This window comes from Protomyctophum bolini (genome assembly GCF_963924005.1).
Source record: "Protomyctophum bolini genome assembly, chromosome: 9".
NCBI lineage: Eukaryota > Metazoa > Chordata > Actinopteri > Myctophiformes > Myctophidae > Protomyctophum > Protomyctophum bolini.
Window position 1 is genome coordinate 10826882 of NC_137870.1, and position 20195 is coordinate 10847076.

At 47.0% G+C, this 20195-nt stretch overlaps 1 protein-coding gene across 5 annotated transcripts in view; it reads right to left on the minus strand.

Moving 5' to 3' along the window:
* fat3a (FAT atypical cadherin 3a) overlaps window positions 1-20195 on the minus strand; it is a 238986-nt gene that overhangs the window by 56195 nt on the left and 162596 nt on the right. For all 5 annotated transcript variants that reach the window (XM_080772601.1, XM_080772598.1, XM_080772600.1 and 2 more), the window contains exons 7-10: window positions 16944-17083; window positions 7081-7356; window positions 3731-3941; window positions 384-3112 (exon numbers count right to left, since the gene is read on the minus strand). In XM_080772601.1, coding sequence (XP_080628727.1) covers window positions 384-3112; window positions 3731-3941; window positions 7081-7356; window positions 16944-17083 — 3356 coding nt within the window. The remainder of the gene's footprint in view (window positions 1-383; window positions 3113-3730; window positions 3942-7080; window positions 7357-16943; window positions 17084-20195) is intronic.

Sequence of the window (20195 nt, forward strand, 5' to 3'; positions counted from 1 at the left end):
AAATAGCTTAGCATTGTCTTTACCAGCTGTTTTATTTGAGAAAGACGAACACTATTTATGCCCTAGACTTTTTCTAAATAAAGACGCTATAGTGCCCAGCAGATGACGGAGATTTTACTCTGAAAAGCCTCGCCTTCCGTTACCCCCCAAAACCGGGAGGTGAAATCTTCCATTACTACCTCGCGCTAATAAGTCTGATCTCTCTTTAGAAGCAACAATATTCCAGCCTTTCTGATCAAAACCATGATTTTATATCATTAAAACGGACCTAAAGACGTGTCCACACCTCCTAAGTCTCCTACGGGTGTAATTATGAAGACGTGTGGACACGTCCTGGGCATCACAAGTGTTAACTATTCATAAAGTATATCACCAAGGCTTACCTGTATAACCTTGGTGCCGACGGCAGCATTCTCCCGAACCTCGGCTTCGTACGTATTCAGCCCAAAAACGGGGCTGTACAGGTTGGCCCCGAGCACCTTGACGTGGACCTGAGCCGTGCTGGTGAAAACCCCGTCGGACACCGAGACGTTCAGACTGTAGGCGGGCTCCATCCTCTGCTTGCGATGTCCGGACAGCGTCACGATGCCCGTCTTCGCGTCCATCACAAAGTTCATCCTCTCGTTCCCCGACAAGATGCCGTACTCCAGCTTGTCAAAGTCGGAGCTGTCGGCGTCCGAAGCCTGGACACACGTCACGAAGTGACCCCTGGGAGCTAGCTCGCTCACGTACGCCTCGTAGAGCAGCTGGTTGAACACGGGAGGGTTGTCGTTCATGTCGTTCACCACAACCTCGACAGATATTACGCTGCTCAACGGCGGGAAGCCGTTATCGGTCGCCCTGACGGTGAAGTCGTAGCTCTGCACCAGCTCGTGGTCTAACATGCGTGCTGTAAGAATTAGACCGCTGCTGCTGTCGATGTGGAAATAGTCCGTGCTGTTGTAAACGTTCGAGAAGATTTGGTAGCGGACGATGCTGTTCTTCTCCGAGTCTGCATCCGCAGCGATCACTTGGATCGCTGGCGTTCCGATCATCGCCGTCTCGGACAACACTGCCCTGTAGGACATTTTCTCGAATAAGGGAGGGTTGTCGTTGATGTCCACGACGATCACGTCTACGTCCACCTCAGCCCGCGCGCCGGTCAGATAGTCGGTGGCTCGGACCGTCAGGTGGTAAGAAGGTGTTACCTCATAGTCTAAAGAATGGATGACACTGATGACCCCGGTGTCGAAGCCAATGTCAAACTGGAGCGACGGATCTCCATCAACAATGGTGTAGATAATGCTTTGGCCTTCCGGACTTGTGGCGTTGATCCCAAGGATGGGCGTGTGCACTTCCACGTCCTCGTTGACGGAAACAGAATAGAATGTTTTGTCGAAGACGGGCATGGCTTTGTTAACTACCGTGATTGGGAATTCTACCGTGGAAGAGAGGGGAGGGTAACCGCCGTCTCTGGCATATATCACCATCTGGTATTCCATGTTGGATAAGTCGGACTCGAAAGCCTTCTTGAGACTTAGACTGCCCGTTTGCCGGTCAATATCAAAATGGCCGTGGTCGTCCTTGAGATAGTAAGAAACCTCTCCATTGATGTCCTTGTCACGGTCCACAGCCATCACTTGGAAGATGGGCGATCCCGGCTCGGCCTCCACCTGTACGGCCGCATAATAAGGAAGTCCTACGAAGACGGGGGTGTTGTCGTTGATGTCTTCCACTTGGACCCTGACCATAACTCTGGCCACTCGCAAGTGGTCATGCTCCCTGCCGGCCTCCACCACCAGCTCGTAGAATTCCTGTTCTTCCCGATCAAAGGGAATTCCCGTGGTCTGAATGACGCCGGACGTCGGTCGGATGCGGAATCGCGTGCCTGCGTTCAACAAGGCGTACTTCAGTGGCTCGTTGAGACGGTTCCCTACGGCGTTGACCACGGCTACTTTGGTCATGTTTGTCACGTTCTCTTTGATGGACGAGGAGTAAACACTGTGAGCGAAGCTTAGACCAGAGTCCAGAGCTTCCCGGACGAGGATAGTGACCAATGTTGTGATGGAGAACTTCCCATCCGAGACTTTGACATTGAAGCGGAAACGCTCCTTGGAGAAGTTGTTGTTCTTGACCGTGATGACACCACTGGAGGAGTCGATGGCAAAGTGCTCCAGAGGTCCATCTGCCAGGGAGTAGGTCAGCTCCGTAGGGACATTCCTATCAGGGTCTGTCGCGGAAATCTGCAGAGCTTCAACTCCGACGTAAGTGGGCAGAAGCAGCACCGTTTCATAGGCGTCCTGGTTGAAACGGGGCGGGGAGTCGTTGGTATCGATCACCTGTATCGTGACCTCCGTCGGACTGTCCGCCGTCAACTGTGGCCTGCCGTTGTCCCTCACGTGGACGTGGAAGTGGAAGCTAGAGAAGGTCTCGTGGTCCAGGTTAGCGATAGTCCTGATGGAGCCAGTGCCGGAATCGACGGTGAAGAACATCTTCGCCGTGTCCTCAACGATCTGGTACACCAGGAGAGCATTTTGGTTGCGGTCGGCGTCGACGGCCTTGATGACCAGCGGCGAGTTGTCCGAGTCCAGGACCACGCTGTTGACCGGCGCCGCCTCGCTGATGCTCCCGTGGTAGCGCAGCTGCTGAAACACGGGCGGGTTGTCGTTCTCGTCCACCACCTGTACGAGCAGGGTGGCGTTGGAGGCCATGCCGGCCATGTTGGTGGCCTGGACAGTCAGCGTGTAGGACGTGGTGGTCTCATAGTCCAGGAGCCTCTGGGTGGTGATCACGCCGCTGTACTGGTTTATCCGGAAGGCGCGGTCGCCGTTGCCTCGCCGGATGTCGTACGTCAGGGTGGACTGGCCGACGGCGCTCATGGCGGTGACGGAGGTGCCCACCGCCACGTTCTCCGTGACCTCGGCCTGGTACTCGGGCTGGGGGAACTTGGGCCCGGCGTTGTCGGAGAGCGTGACGGCGATGCGCACCACGGTGGTCGTGGACAGGGGAGGGGTGCCGCTGTCCGTGACTCTGACGGTGAGGACGTAGTGGCCGATGGTGGACAGGTCCAGGTCGCGGGCCACGGATACGATGCCTAACACTGGCTCCATGCGGAACGTGCTCGCAGTGTTTCCTATGGGACAATAAAAAATAAAATAAAACTTTTTTTTTTTAGCATTGAAATCAAGGTGATATAACTTGTAACGGCAATGTGTAGGGCCGTCACGATTACACATTTAAACTGACGATTAATTGTCAGATAAATAATTGCAATTAACGATCGAATTGTGGGTTGTTGTTTTTTTGCATTGAACATTGGAGCGTTACAATTTATATTTCTGTTTGGCCTTTTAGCCTTCGTAACCACAAATTGCAGATTTGAACTTAAATATAAAAAGAAATCACTGACACATAAATTGTAAACACAAACATTGAAGGCAAAAGTGAGGATGCATATTGTGATTGGCCAGAATGATATGATGTATGACAATAAGAGCACCCCTCACTTCGCTTTTTAATTTTTTTAAATTGGATCTACAAGGTTACAACAAATCACAAAGTGACGTGTTGTAATAATTTTCCAACATGGAAACAATTGACTATTATGCAAAAACAATTGCGATTGTCTCAAATATTTGCGATTACACGATTATGTAATCATTGTGACAGGCCTATTTCCGTGTGAACATTTGTGCATAAAAGAACAAAGAACAAGACAAAGGTTTTTCAAAGACCCGCATGCTTCGCTTACCTCCTTCGATGGAGTAGATCAGCTCTGCGTTCTGGCCTTTGTCTTTGTCCAGCGCTGTGACCGTGACCACGGCCGACCCCACCGCGGCCGACTCGTACACAGAGCCCTCGTACAGTGCACTGGTGAAGATGGGCACGTGGTCGTTCACGTCCTCCACCTCAACCAACACCCGAGCCAGGTTTCTCCTGTACGGGAACTCCTGGTCCTTAACCTGTAGAAGACACGCAATCCAAGTCAATACAGTGTTGGGCACAAGTGTATGAGAGAGAGAGAGAGAGAGAGGGAGAGGGAGAGGGAGAGGGAGAGGGAGAGGGAGAGGGAGAGGGAGAGGGAGAGGGAGAGGGAGAGGGAGAGGGAGAGGGAGAGGGAGAGGGAGAGGGAGAGAGAGAGAGAGGGAGAGGGAGAGGGAGAGGGAGAGGGAGAGGGAGAGGGAGAGGGAGAGGGAGAGGGAGAGAGAGGGAGAGAGAGAGAGAGAGAGAGAGAGAGAGAGAGAGAGGTAGAGAGAGAGGGGAGAGGGAGGGAGGGAGGGGGGAGAGGGAGGGAGGGGGGAGAGAGAGAAGAGTAAAGATAATCAAATAATTATGAAAAGATAAATAAATGTATGTGGACAATGCTAAAGAGCAAAGAGGTTAGCGGTGGCATTTGGCACAAACAATGAACACGGGTGTGTTGTTCATTTTTCCTTCAGAGCTATAATGTACGTAGAATAGATTGCATTTCAGCTTTAACCCCTTTTGGGCGGGAACCCGTTTTGGTGTTAGCATTATGTTACAGTATGCTTTAGCTATTGAAAAATCGAAGAACGACTGACATAGAAAAACATAGCTTTTTCAGAAAACTGTCAGGATATAGAAGACATTTATAGAATCTGATCTCAGGTCAAAATGGGTTAACCAAAGTTTGTATTCACACTCTAACTAAATACGAGTGACGGATAAACAAACTTGAAAGTACGAGCCAAAGATTTAAAAAGAAGAGACAAAGAGAGAAAAAAGGGGGGGTTCTTATGGCAAACAATTTAGCTCGGGGACAGATTTAATCTTTAAGCTAGAGGCGTCCAATGAAGTAGAATTGAAGTGTCACATTATGCCTGTTATATGGGCCCCGTGGGTACGAGTAATCCCAGCACTGGAGGAAACCATGTCAATTGCTGGGTTAATGAGATAGATATTTATGCCCTGATGCAAGACTCTCAAAAAACAACTCACTGGGATCAGAGGCAAACCTCCATTTCATCATGACAGGCGCCACACATAGAGGGAGTATTTAAATAGGTTAGTATTAGCATCCAAATGATAGCGCTCCACTATGCATTATGAAACGCTATCTCGATATTATTCAGCGCAGCCCTGAATAACCCATTTTGACCTGAGATCAGATTCTAAAAATGTCTTCTACATCCTGACAGTTTTCTGAAAAAGTCATGTTTCTATGTCAGTCGTTCTTCGATTAAAAGTTAAAAGTTACTACAAGCTCGTAGCGCGCCACTCGGTGGCACGCTATGAGCTTGTAGATCTGCTATTTTGCAATAGCTAAAGCATAACATAATGCCAACACCAAAAGGGGTTCCCGCCCAAAATGGGATAAGACAATAGAACAATCACGTTCGTGGTATCAATCGCCGTATATATGAAGAAGCAGCAGCAGCAGCATCGTTGTTTTTAATTTTTAATTAAGTTTTATTATTTCATTTGTTTCACTCTAATGAATTTAAAAATGTAGGTCTCGGTTCATTACAGAAGCAAAAAGACTTTTCTCAACAAAGTCTTCTCGACGACGACTTCTCAACAAAGACTTCTCAGCATCACGCACGATCTTTATCAGGGAATATAACGTTACCCGCTGACCCGTATCACAGCTGTACGTTATGTGCAGCATGTTTGTGTTGCCTGTCCGTCCTTTCATTTCCTGTGTGTACACTGCAATTATGAGATAGCAATCACACCGAAGCCTGTAAGCCTCTATACAGTTCAGCAGATGCACAGTCAAGCAAGTATGCAAACTGTGTGCACTCTGTGGCCCATGTAGCCCTGCACACACACACCCCTAGCCGTCACATTGTAGCACAATGCAGAATATTACAGATACTATCAAGTTTCTGTCAAGCAAGATTACACAAAAATGTAAACAGTGCACCTTGCAAACCTAAACATATTCCCTTTTGTAGGAAAAGTGTCACACAGACTTCCCTTCCCTCCTTATCGCCATCAAAATGACACATTTCAAGATGACTACTGTACACTAAACCAACGATTACATTTACCTGAGGAAAAAAACTATTTGATATAGAAGGCTGATATATCAGGAAAGGTAATTTCCTGCCCATGACGGTATTCTTTTTACTGTAAATCCACTGAACATTTCAGAACATATACCGCATGAGGCTCTACTCATAAGGCATCACAAATTCACACCCACACGTATACAGTACAGTATGTACATAAATCATTGCCAGTACAAATGACATGATGTAATTACACTCTCTACTAAGGTACGCTTAACATAGTCCTGTAGCGTTCATACACTCGGAGACAAATGAAAGCTGAATGTGAAATTGGAAGCATGAGCCCATGTTTTCACTTCTCTGCTCTCCGCTCCACATACCTCCTACCCATCCGTTTTTTGGCAGGCTCATTCTGCTTCCTGTGATGGGGGAGTACAGTACATGCTGGGTTGGTGCTCTGTGTAATTAGCTTAATTGCTTAATGATGAGCTCAGGTACAAGATGATAACCTCAGGCTCTACAACTACACGAGCCCTGAAGTGCAGGAATACATAATTCTCCAGAATGACTATGTTCTCCAATTAGAATGAGTTTAATTTATGCTGAGAGTGAGAGAAGTGCCATTTTCTGAGAGACCACCTGTCATCTCATTAATAATCTCCTTCATGAAAGATACTTTAACTTGACCATTGATGATGGTAAATTTAATATCTCTTTTGTTTTTAATTGCAGAAGGAGCGAGGCAATCAGATGCAGCGCTGCCGGGGGGAGGGGCGGCGCCTGCCAGGGAAGGTGGGGGGATTATGTCACTCCACTGCTGCTCGCTTCCGTGGGAGTGCGTTGGTCCGACATGCGTTGCGTCGTGCTTGCGTTTAGGCTTTGGGGCAGGGTGTCGGACTGATGCCGAATTACAAAAACCTTTTTTTATGTCATCATCCCTTTAACTGTTTCAACCAAGATAACGAGATTAATCTACCTTTCACTTTCAGCCAAAACAACAAGGCCTCTTCTTCTCTGCTCATGTTGCAAATTTGGCTGGCCCCTACTGGCTACCTACCACATCTACCGCCCCCTGGCGTCCAAACAAAGAGTTAATGACTCTGCTCAAATCAAAGTATGGTCTCACCATGACGGTGAGGATGTGCTGGGCGCGGGCCTCGTGGTCCAGCCTCTCGGTGGTGTAGATGGTGCCCCTGGCGGGGTCGATGTGGAACAGACGCAGGCTGCTGGGGTCGATGGCGCTGTGCAGGGAGTAGGTGAGGCGGTGGTGCTCGTCGCGGTCCGACGCCAGCACCTGGACCACCTCCGTGTCGGGAGGCGTGTCCTCCGAGATGGTGACGTCGTACGTGAGCTGCGAGAACATCGGAGCGTTGTCGTTGTTGTCCAGGATGGTGATGTGGACCTAGAGAGACAGAGAGATGGAGGGATGGATGGAGGGAGGGAGGGAGAGATGGAGAGAGGGAGGGATGGATGGATGGATGGAAAGGGGAAGAGTAGATAGAAAAGAAAAGTATCAGTTAGTAAAGTCATAGTACAGTATCTTTATAGTACGGTAACAAAACAACAACAAAAAACACTTTGCTGTGTCCTTTTGTAGTTTCTTTTCCAAAAGATCTTCGCCAAAACTATTGGCTATTGCACATCCTTAACACGTTTCTCAGTGTCCACTTTATTGTCCCGAAGGATATTTGTCTTCACAGTCTGTTCAACACCCACATCAAAAACAACACAGAGCACATTACACCAAGACAATACAAAAACAACACAGAGCACATTACACCAAGACAATACAAATTCTATGCGCAGACTGAGACAGTATAACGTTGAAAAAAATATCATGGCACTTTTTCATCGATCCTTTGTGGAGAGTGCATTGACATTTTGTTTTGTTTCATGGTATGGCTCATTATCATTGGTTAATAAGAATAAACTCTATAAAATCATCAGCGTGTCCAGCAAAATAGCTGTATGTAATGTAATGTATGAGACCCGGGTACTCAGGAAGGGGAAAGCTATTACTAGGGACAACACACACCCGTTACACAGCCAATACCATCTTTTACCATCAGGGCGACTGGTACATGGTACCTTCCCTGCAGGCTAGGGCCTCAAGATAGTTTGTTCCCATAAGTATAGGACTTATGAACAAGCAGGCTCCATCTCAGTTCCGTGCATAAAGTGTGATGTGATGCCTCTTGGAACTATGACTGGTGGCCTTCTGTTGGCACTGTTTCTTTATTGTCTATGTACTGTGTGATCTGTTTGTTTGCATGTTTTATGTATATCCTGATGACTGCTGTGCACAAAACAAATAAAGTATCTATCTATCTATCTAAAACAACATGAGGTCCCCACTGTGTACACAACCACCCTACCCTGATAGACCCTATAGATCTCTCTTTCTGAAAACAACCAAAACGATGGAGCTTGCACAAAAACTAATTCCAGCCACTTCTTTAGAGTACCTGTGATGTGACAATAAAGATTATTCTGGCTCAACTGACAGTGCCATTTTTAAAAGCATCTGTCTGTCCCTGCATGGTTTCCCTGATGCTTTGAAAAGTTAAAACTTCAAAGACATCAGCGCTTGAAGCCTAATACTAATAATAGGTTTTTTGCCTCTTTTTTCTTTACAAATTATCTTTTCTAATAATATGCTGGATTCATGTGAACGTGTCAAACTGTCTAAACAAGCACCTCACCACCTCTCATGCAAGTCATTGACAAAGTCACAACAACAACTTTGAGAGAGAGATTGCTGAAAACAAAGCAATACTGCTAATGTTTTCCTTAAAACAAAGCAATGCTGCTAATGTTTTCCTTCATTTCCTGAAAAATGAACATTTTGGAGTTAGATGGTTTCTTTCCTACAACACGCACACACAAAATATCAATGTTATTTCACACACACACACACACACACACACACACACACACACACACACACACACACACACACACACACACACTATATATCACAATTATTGCAATGACTCTGAGGAGCCCGTAGGTGTCGTGGATTCCCAGTTTGACACCCATATGATGTGACACATCCATGTAAATGCTCTGCAGCAGCAGCATTGCAGTGCATACGGTCATAAATCATCCTTACGTGACTCAGTGCTCCAGCTTCAGACAGTGACTGATGTTTCACACAACACAGAACTTGTACCACCGCCGTCCGCTATGGAGGATCAAGTGTGATTGTTTTGGGGGGGGGTTTCCTTCTCTGACAGGCAGCTGCATCTCAGCTGTGTGTCCCCATTGTGTCCTCCAGGAGGAGTGCAGGGGAAATCACACAGGAGAACACCATGTCGCCTAGCTTTCGAATGGCGGGCGTGTGATTTGTTCTGTCTAGTCTGTGTGCATATCTCCTATATAAGCCTTTATTTCCCAACAAATAAAACTGAATCGATAAAAAAAAAAAACGATTCATGGATACAGTATATCGCACATTTGAATGCCACACTATTTCAGTTCAGAATCGATTTTTAATTATTTATTTTTCATAAAGACTGAGTGACATAATCTGACTGCATTGAAGTGTATGATTGAACTTTTCCTGGTCTATTATTGTTTAGAATTGCTTTAAAATGCTCTGGCATCATTGAACTTTTCATTGGCTATTATTGTTTTAAAATGTATAGTTAAAAAAGCAAAGCAACGTGGGAAAGAAAATGGCAATAAAACCGCAATATCGAATCGAATCGCAATATATTTAAGAATCTGACCAGGTCGAAGTATAGTCTGGGGATGCATCTGATATTAAAATGTCTGACCGTCCGACACCAATGACCAATATAGGGCGGAATGTTTGCAAACAAGTCCAGTTTGACGCATGCATCACTGTTTGACGTCTGAATCATGAATGCATGCGTCAAACTGGACTTGTTATGCTACAGGCATACGGCTAGCTTTATGTGTGACATGTGTGCAGGGCACGCAGTGACTCATCATGGAAAACTAGAGTCACGAAGGAACGGCGAGTCCACAGACGGCGATGCACAGGATATACCGTACGCATAAAACACACCAAGTAGCAGAGACAGGGGTTGTGGGGGCGGAGGCAGATATAGGCAGCCAGGGAGATAGACAGACCGACAGACAGGCAGCCAGGGAGACAGACAGACAGACAGACAGGCAGCCAGGGAGATAGACACAGACGGAGAAACAGAGAGACGAGCAGAAGGAAAGCATGACAGAGGCGGATAAAGAGCCAGAAATATTGAGGTTGATAGATAGAGAGAGAGAGAGAGAGAGAGAGAGAGAGAGAGACAGAGAGAATGAATATAGAATAGATATAATATAGGTGGAGGGATAGATTGGTACGCTCCTATAGGTGTAGGGATAGATTGGTACGCTCCTATAGATGGAGGGATAGGTTGGTACGCTCCTATAGGTGGAGGGATATAGCTTGGTACGCTCCTATAGGTGGAGGGATATAGGTTGGTACGCTCCTATAGGTGGAGGGATATAGGTTGGTACGCTCCTATAGGTGGAGGGATATAGGTTGGTACGCTCCTATAGGTGGAGGGATAGGTTGGTATGCTCCTAGGCAGAGGAGTTTATATTTAAACCAGCAGTTGGCCTTCCGTTGAACTGTGGAGAGTTCCCTGGGCGGGCCGGTCCCTCCATGCTGGGACTCCATCTGGGAGACTCCACCGGAGGACAGACACTGTGTCTGCCTTACAGGTGTGTGCGTGTGCGTGCGTGTGTGCCGCACACGTGTCTGTGTGCGTGCACAACTGTGTCTGCGTGAATGCACAGAGCGTATGCGCGAGAATGGCTCCATGTGTGCCGACCGTCTATGTGTGCATGCATGACAATGTGATTGTGTGTCTGTCTGTGTGCACGCATGACAATGTGATTGTGTGTCTGTCTGTGTGCACGCATGACAATGTGATTGTGTGTCTGTCTGTGTGCATGCATGCATGACAATGTGATTGTGTGTCTGTCTGTGTGCATGCATGCGCGTACTTGCATATTGAAAAATGGCTGCATGTGTATAGGTGTGTGATGTGTGAAGATAAACACACACACACACACACACACACACACCACTGTAGAATGTAATGAGGATTGGCTCCTGTGTTCGTAGCGGGGAGGTAGTTATTAGCGAGCGAGCAAGAGAGAGAGAGAGAGAGAGAGAGAGAGAGAGAGAGAGAGAGAGAGAGAGAGAGAGAGAGAGAGAGAGAGAGAGGCGGGCAGCAAACTTGCAGAGAGAAAATGAACAACATGAAGGGGCATCAGGGAAAAAGGGAGATAAATGGTGGAGAAAGGGAACCTAGTAGGGATATGCACCGATGTTTCGGCTACATATCGGTATCCGTTATTGGTCAATATCACTATTGGCAAATTAATCGGACATTAACCGATGGTAGTATAAGCCGATATTAATCTGTTGTTGAAGCATACGTTTGGCGTTGGGTATGTTGGTTATCTGCAGCCTATACCAAGCTGTAGATTCTATGTTGGTGTGTTGGTTATCTGCAGCCTATATGCCTATATATGCAGCGTCCCCATTAAAAAGTGACTACCGGTATGTGATTTAACATAATGTGCAATTGTATAAAATAAATTGTGCGATTGTGCATGCATGCGTGTGCGAGTGCATGTGAGTGTGCGCACGTGTAGTAGTGTGTTCAGGGAAGCATGACACTTAACCCATTCAGGACGGGAACCCCTTTTGGTGTTCCCGTCTACAGATCTACGTAGTGGCGCAAATCTTTGAATATATATTATTTCACAGCGAACAATTTTAACTCAAATCTTTGCTTCTGGGGGGGGTCCCTGGAACAACATATTTTCAGATGGGGGTCTGCAGCCAAATACAGATCATTCTGGGGGTCCTTGACATGAAAAAGGTTGAGAACGACTGACATAGTCTTTTCAGAAAACTGTCTTGTAGAATCAGTTCTCAAGGTCTAAATGGGTTAATCCACCTCCACGCTGACCGAGATGTCACATTCCTGGAGGCGTTCCTGGTGACACGCCGGCGACACGAGCGCGGATGTGACAAAAGTGTCACATTGTATACATCAGTGTAAATGAAATGCACATCCACGACCCCGTTCAGCGTCTGAACGCCTGCTCGGAGAAAATTGAAAGTCCTTGGAAGTGACATGGTGAGTGGCAAGTGTGTGTGTGTCAGGGTGGTGGGAATAATACATATTATAATATGGTGTCTCGTTTCTGTGCCATGTCGCGTTATTATAAAACCGCTATACACGGTGAAACCCTCAGTGTTGATTCGTGTACGTGTACGAGTGCGAGTGCGTGCGCGCGCGCGTGCGTGTGCAGAATGGGATAAAGTAGGATGTTGGGAGCTTAATAAAACATTGATTTGAGGTCGCGCTAAGCATAATGACAGTCCGATCGGCAGAACACAGCCGCAAGCGACCCCGTCACGACAATGGAGGACAATCACTTCCAGGTCGGCCGCATAACGCTTCTTCTTCTCTGCTTATGTCGTTCATTCTGTTGGCACTGGCCTCACGTCACCGCCTATGGCAACGGGAGGGGTTGTCTTAACCCATTCTGTATACGGGATCCCCTTTTGGTGTTTTAAGCATTAGGTTATGCTTTAGCTATTGAAAAATAGCAGATCTACAAGCTCATAGCTTGTGGTACGAGCTTGTAGATCTGCTATTTTTGACAAATCAGGAAAATGTATATGGGGGGGGGGGGGGGGGGGTCCTTGGAATAACATTTTGAGATTGGGGTCCGGGGCCAATTACATATAATTCTGGGGGTCCTTGACATGAAAATGTTTGAGAACGACTGACATAGAACCATAGGGTTTTTCAGAAAACTGTTTAGGAGACATTTGTAGAATCGTCCTCAGGTCTAAATGGCTTGATACAACCACGTGTTAATCGAATCACTATCATCGAATCAAGAATCTCATGAATCTCACTCTAATCTAAACGCATGTCGGCGAAGAGGGAAACAAAACATTAAAAAGAAAAATGATTTCCCGCCGGTGTCCTCAGTGAAATCATGTTGCTGCGGCCCAGCTGGTGGAGGTTGACTGTAACTTGGACCGAGGGGAACCGAGCCACGCACCGGGCCTGAAGAATCGCTTCTGAATCTGTAGCTCCTGCTGTCACCATTTTACTCATCCTTTAGCTCCATAATGTCCATCACCCCCCCCCCCCTCCCCCCACCGTGCTGTCTGAAAAATAATACCATACGGAGTCTCACTCCCCCTGAGAAAACAGCACCTCATCATAGCGCTATGATGACACACACACACACACACACACACACACACACACACACACACGACGGTCATATTATTCTGCCACAGCACTTTTCACAGCCGCCTGCACCTCTAATCCAAATGACAGGTGAACTTTCCCCGGAGGGGACGGAAAAAAGAAACACGGATTAAAAGCCGCTGGTGATTCTTTGAACTATCCATTGTCACACCTGCGAGTTTGGTTACTGCGGCGGTGACGGACGGGCGAGGAAGGATCAGAGTCGACGGGACGCGTTTAGATATCGCCTCGGTGTTTGCCGATCAATCCGATAGGCCCCCAGAGGCGCTGCGCGGCATCATTCACCGGCCACAGGCGATCATCAGTCATCATATCATATCAAAGCCACCGGGAGAGCATGAGGACCGGAAGGGATTAAGACCTCAGGAGAGATAAGGCAGGCAGGAGGCCAATATCTGCTATGCTGTCAAGATGTGACAAGACATGACTGACTGGCATGGACTGTGGATTATGGAAATGGAGGTATTATCCATAATAAAAATAATCAATGTAACTCAAATCTTTGCTTCTGGGGGTCCCTGGAACAAAATATTTTGAGATGGAGGTCAGAGGTCATAGTACGACACCGAGTGGCGCGCTACGAGCTTGTAGGTCTGCTACTTTTGAAAAATCGAAGAACGACTGACATAGATAGCTCTTTCAGAAAACTGTCATTTTCATTTTTTTTATCTGATCTCAGGTCAAAATGGGTTAAATCCTCCCTGTGTGGCTATTTATGAAGCACACTAGGTAGATATTTCCACTCATCTCCACAATTAGTCCTTTAACAGGCATTTAGAGCATGTATGCTCAGTGGCCTTGTGGTTAGAGTGTCCGCCCTGGGACTGGGAGGTCGGGGTTCGATCCCCGGGCCGGGTCATACCAAAGACTCTGAAATAATGGGACCCAGAAGTGCCTCCCTGCTTGACACTCAGCATCAAGGGTTGAATTGGGGGTAAGTCCCTGCGACATACTAGCGTCATGTCCAGGGGGTGTACTTGTACAGTACATCATGTCCAGGGGGTGTACTTGTACATCATGTCTAGGGGGTGTACTTGTACATGATGTACATCACCTCACATCAAGCAGCCTCATGGCTCTGCAAGGCTTTACTCGTGTTACAAAATACAGATTACCACGGTTGTTTATTTAGCTGCTGCCAACCTGGACATAAAGTGTAATGGTGTTGGCGCTGACCTCTTAATCATATCTAATGTGCTGAACCAATTACTCTGTGGCAGAAATGTATTCCTTTTAAATAAGATAATGTGTCACCGTTACATCATCGTGTTATGAAAGGCTCCGTGTACGGTTGGATTCATCCAACTTATTATTCGTCAATGAATGCTTGTCTAAACACATGTATCTCTAGTTCTCTACAATAACAAATCATGTCTAAACGGGTTTTCTTTCTTTTGCCAAAACACTTAATTTCACAACATTTCAAGTTACGAGGAAACATTTCCACTTTGAAATTGATATAAGCCAACTGCCACAAATGCTTGGGGCAATAAGTTGTTCCTCAGATGCCAGTAGCATTACAGTAATGTACTACTGTATGTAGACAAGGGGGGGAAAATAGCATTTGATCAATGCAAACAAATGTTGTTGTTGTTGTTGGCGATGTTGACACAAGATGCTGAGCTCATTCCACGGTGAGGTCACTCGTGGTGACAGGTCAACATGCAGCGGCACTTTTTGCATGCACTAATTTGGCCAGCTGCTGTCATATCAGATGCTTTCATCACTCCTCTCACCCAGGGCAAATTAAGGTACAGTACAGTACAGTACAGTATGTCATGAAATAGAACTAACTACGGTTGGTCCGTTGGATCACAGTTTTATGCTGCAGTCAGGGTGATATTTGTGTGTAACTGTGCATATAGTTTGCATACATCCATTTATGCGAATTAGGTGCGCCGCTGGCCTGAGGCTAGTTGGGTCATGGTGCAGCAAAAACATTATAATCAGCAAGCGATTATAACTGGCTGCGCACAAAACACTAATTAAAAATAATGGAAATCGTTTAACATGCGAGTTTAAGACATCCAGCAGCCTTTCCTATACAATAAAAATGTTTGCACCGTATTACAAATCACACCAACAACGTAATCAGATGCTGTACTACTACTGTGCATGCATAAAGATGTGCCGTTTGAGAACTTCCCGTGTCTTTGCCATTGGCAATTCAGTACATTCAGTAGTCTGTGCAATGTCAGAAACAGAACATCGTCAGGGTTCATTGCCATGTTTGGACATTGGAACATTTTTGTCACAGACATACAAAATGAGTGGACAAAAATATTACCAGAAACGCATGAATAGATAATCCTGAATGACCATAACAGGTCTGTAACTCTGAGAGTGTTCAAAGGGAACATTTTAACACAATCAGAGTTAAAGGGGGTCTTTGCAAATAAATAATAATGTGAGAACAACTGGTACTAGTGCACTCCTAATGTGCCATATAGTGTCATAATAAATAATTGTCTCACTTATCCTGAAGAAAACCTGGAGACCTGACATTCAGTAAAATAAGAACATTATAATGTGTGTAAAACAGAACATCTATAGAATTTGCCACGGATAAGACCAAGTCTTTGCCACGTGCACAGTTATGATCAAAATAAGAACATTATAATGTGTGTAAAACAGAACATCTATAGAATTTGCCACGGATAAGACCAAGTCTTTGCCACGTGCACAGTTATGATCAAAATAAGAACATTATAATGTGTGTAAAACAGAACATCTATAGAATTTGCCACGGATAAGACCAAGTCTTTGCCACGTGCACAGGGCACAGGGGCGGCGGTGGCTCAGGGGTAGAGTGCCTGGATGGGAACCGCAAGGTTGCCAGTTCAAACCCGGGCTCCCCCAGAGTTACTGTCGAAGTGTCCTTGAGCAAGACACTGAACCCCTAATTGCTCCCGATGTGCTAGTTGGTGCCTTGCATGGTTTCCGCTGCCATCGGTGTATGAATGGGTGAATGTAATGCACAATCTATGTAAAGCGCCTTGGATAAAGGCGCTATATAAATGCACCATTTACCATTTACCATTTACCACAGTGCGTCCTACTGTACCTGTGTGCATGCGGTGTTGGTGTACGTGCACGGTGCATCCTACCTGTGTGCAGGCGGTGTTGGTGTACGTGCACGGTGCATCCTACCTGTGTGCATGCGGTGTTGGTGTACGTGCACGGTGCATCCTACCTGTGTGCATGCGGTGTTGGTGTACGTGCACGGTGCACCCTACCTGTGTGCAGGCGGTGTTGGTGTACGTGCACGGTGCATCCTACCTGTGTGCATGCGGTGTTGGTGTACGTGCACGGTGCATCCTACCTGTGTGCATGCGGTGTTGGTGTACGTGCACGGTGCACCCTACCTGTGTGCAGGCGGTGTTGGTGTACGTGCACGGTGCATCCTACCTGTGTGCATGCGGTGTTGGTGTACGTGCACGGTGCATCCTACCTGTGTGCATGCGGTGTTGGTGTACGTGCACGGTGCATCCTACCTGTGTGCATGCGGTGTTGGTGTACGTGCACGGTGCATCCTACCTGTGTGCAGGCGGTGTTGGTGTACGTGCACGGTGCATCCTACCTGTGTGCATGCAGTGTTGGTGTACGTGCACGGTGCATCCTACCTGTGTGCATGCGGTGTTGGTGTACGTGCACGGTGCATCCTACCCGTGTGCAGGCGGTGTTGGTGTACGTGCACGGTGCATCCTACCTGTGTGCAGGCGGTGTTGGTGCCGTCCGTCACCTCCAGCGTCATGTTGTAGAAGGACCTCTGCTCAGCGTCCAGGGGCTTGGCGATGATGACGGTGCCCACGCCCTTCTCTATGTCAAACAGGCTCTCCAAGTTCCCACCTGGGGCGAGGGAGGGACGAGTTAGAGAGGAGGCAGGGGAGAGAGGGCATATCTGTCTTTCTCTCTCTCTCTCTCTGTCTCTCACACACACTCACATGCGCACACATGCACGCACGCACACACGCACACACAAAGGGTACATTTACTGAGGTACAATAATGTACAAATAAGGTACAAATAATGTACAATTACTCATAGACAACAGATCCACAGAAACGCATGCACACAGGTGGCTATGAACACACATGCATACACAGGTGATTGGACTCACCCACACGCGCTTTCATTTATGCACATTTGTATTACACACGCACTAAGCTACGTAGCACTAATGCACAGCTAGCTTACACTTTCAAACATTCATAGTGGGTTTTATCGGCTCTCATTTCTATCAGGGTTGAAGTAATTCTCTCCTCATGGTGATGTCTGACATGTCGCTATGATGGGCGTGTTGTCAGAGAGAGACATACAGTACGGGGGACAGACGGGGTAGAGTTGTGTAAGTGTGAGTACAGTGTGATGATAAGGTGGTGAGTGTGTGGTCTGGCATGGGGCCTCACTCTGTGCTGCTCCACACTGGCAAGGCCTTCCACAGAGACGAATACAAACCAACAGCAGGCAGAAGCTCACACACACACACACACACACACACACACACACACACACACACACACACACACACACACACACACACACACACACACACACACACACACACACACACACACACTAACACAAGCCAGAACATGATAGGGGCCAAGCAAACAGCGCTGAAAAACGCGTGAGTGCAAACTGCTCTGTACATGTGGCAGACGGATGTTTAATAGGCGTACTATGAGGTTTGCCATTTAGCTTATGTGCATGTGCACGTGCGCATGCGCGTGTGCGTGCATGTGTGTGTGTGTGTGTGTGTGCATGTGTGTGTGTGTGTGTGTGTGTGTGTGTGTGTGTGTCTACTCCGTTCTGTTTGCAATTATGACGTTTCTCAAAGCAAAAGGAAGTCTTCATGTTGCACCGCCTCTCTTCCACCTGATGGTGGAGCTAACAACGCTTTGCTCTCCGAGACACCAAATGAAAACATGCAGTGTCAATGGAGCTGGGATTGGTGACTGTGCTTGTGTCAGATATCTCCCCCACTAAGAACGGGCGCCTTAATTAAACGACAGTCTCATTTCGCCACCCAAATTGATTTAAATGGGTCATTTAGCCCCATGCGGGAGTTAGAGTATAATGTGGTGCTTTATTTGTGGTTGGCGGATTGTGTGTGTGTGTGTGTGTGTGTGTGTGTGTGTGTGTGTGTGTGTGTGTGTGTGTGTGTGTGTGTGTGTGTGTGTGTGTGTGTGTGCGTGTGCGTGTAGTCTATGTGAGAGAGAGAAAGAATGTGTCACCGTTTGCTAGTCTGTCTCTATCTAAATGCCCGCACAGTAAAATCCCCAGTATGAGTGTGAAAATGAACAGGTCCATTTGGGTCAATTCTTTACACTCAATGAATTAAATGTAATTGCGTTTGTGATTGGAAGTGCATGTGTGTGTGTGTGTGTGTGTGTGTGTGTGTGTGTGTGTGTGTGTGTGTGGTAAGCACGTGGTGCAGACTCAAAGGGATTCCACAGCGGCGTCTCCATCTAATAAATCCATGACCTCAGCCCGGCACAGCTTAGACTGCAGTCTCCCTCTGCTCAACTATGTGTGTGTGTGTGTGTGTGTGTGTGTGTGTGTGTGTGTGTGTGTGTGTGTGTGCGAGCGTGCGTGCGTGCATGCATGCGTGCGTGTGTGCGTGCACATGCGTGTGCATAAACCCAATATGTCCATGCCCGCGTGCGTGCCTGCAACCAAATCTCTTCCCGGTTGCTCTTCTCTATTTAAGCGATCTTTATGCTAAACACTCAATTCTCTTAAATCATAGTAATTCTAGCGACGCTAATGGTTTTCCTGAAGAGCACTGTGTGGCCGGCTCTAAAAAGACACTCATTTCCCTGTCTGTCTCTCTCCCAGAAGACACCCATTTCTCTCTCTCTCTCTCTCTCTCTCTCTCTCTCTCAGAAGAGACTCATTTCCCTGTCTCTCTTTCTCTCTCTCCCTCCCTGAAGCTAAGAGATAAAGTCCCTTGACAGGTGAAAACAGCATAATGAAAGCCTATACGGTATCATTACCCCCAAAATGCCTCAATGCTCTATATCGGGAATTGCAGTCGTTGTGTTACCAATGAGGAATCTCTGCTGCGCCGTGTTTGTTGTTGTTTACGCAATCTGTCTTCTTTCTTGCCATGTCGCTGTCTTTCTCTGGTGCTTTACGACGCACTTCATATTGACCCATTCACGAAAAGGCAGAACAACACCGTTATACAGATTGCTACATACTACAGGGTGGCGTTTCACATTCACTCACCGAGATAAACAAAAAGGCCAGGCCTACAGGATATGAAAAAACTGACATTTGGGCTAATCCAGCCTTCATCAGTGTCCACTGATGGAGTCTGGATAGCCGAAACGTCCGTTTTTCAGTATGATATATGAAAGAAAATGAATTTAACTCTTCCCAATGTGTGCGATCCAGTATCAAATTGTTTTTCGTGAGGTTGATTTGAATGGATATCGCACCAGAAGTCAGAGCGCGGCCGGTTACAAGAAAAGTCACTCACACGTTCACTCACCGATGACAGCCGAGGCAACCGTGCCAATATAAGGCCCCAACCTGCCGCCAATTGGGTGAAATGAGAGGTTCTTTGACACACGTCGTACGCCCAGGAGGACCCGGGGGTGGAACCTGGAACCTTCCACTATACAGTAGGATACAGTAGGCTCTCTCCACGCTGAGTATTTCCAATATCCAATATTGTTTTACTTCTACTCCAATACACTCAAACATATCAAATAACATTTCCATTTTTGTGCCTGAGATGAATAATAATGAAACAAAAGAAAACATTTACTCAGCCATGCTGTGATCAACAGATGGCTTGACAAGTCTCTTGTGTCTGTTCCCTGCTGCCCATAGTACCATCCAACCCAATATTCTCCAGTTGGGAGCAGAGAGGAGGAGAGGCAGCCTGGGGTTTGGCAGTGACCAGCAACGAGGGCCGGAGTGTCTCTTCCCTGCTGCCTATAGTACCATC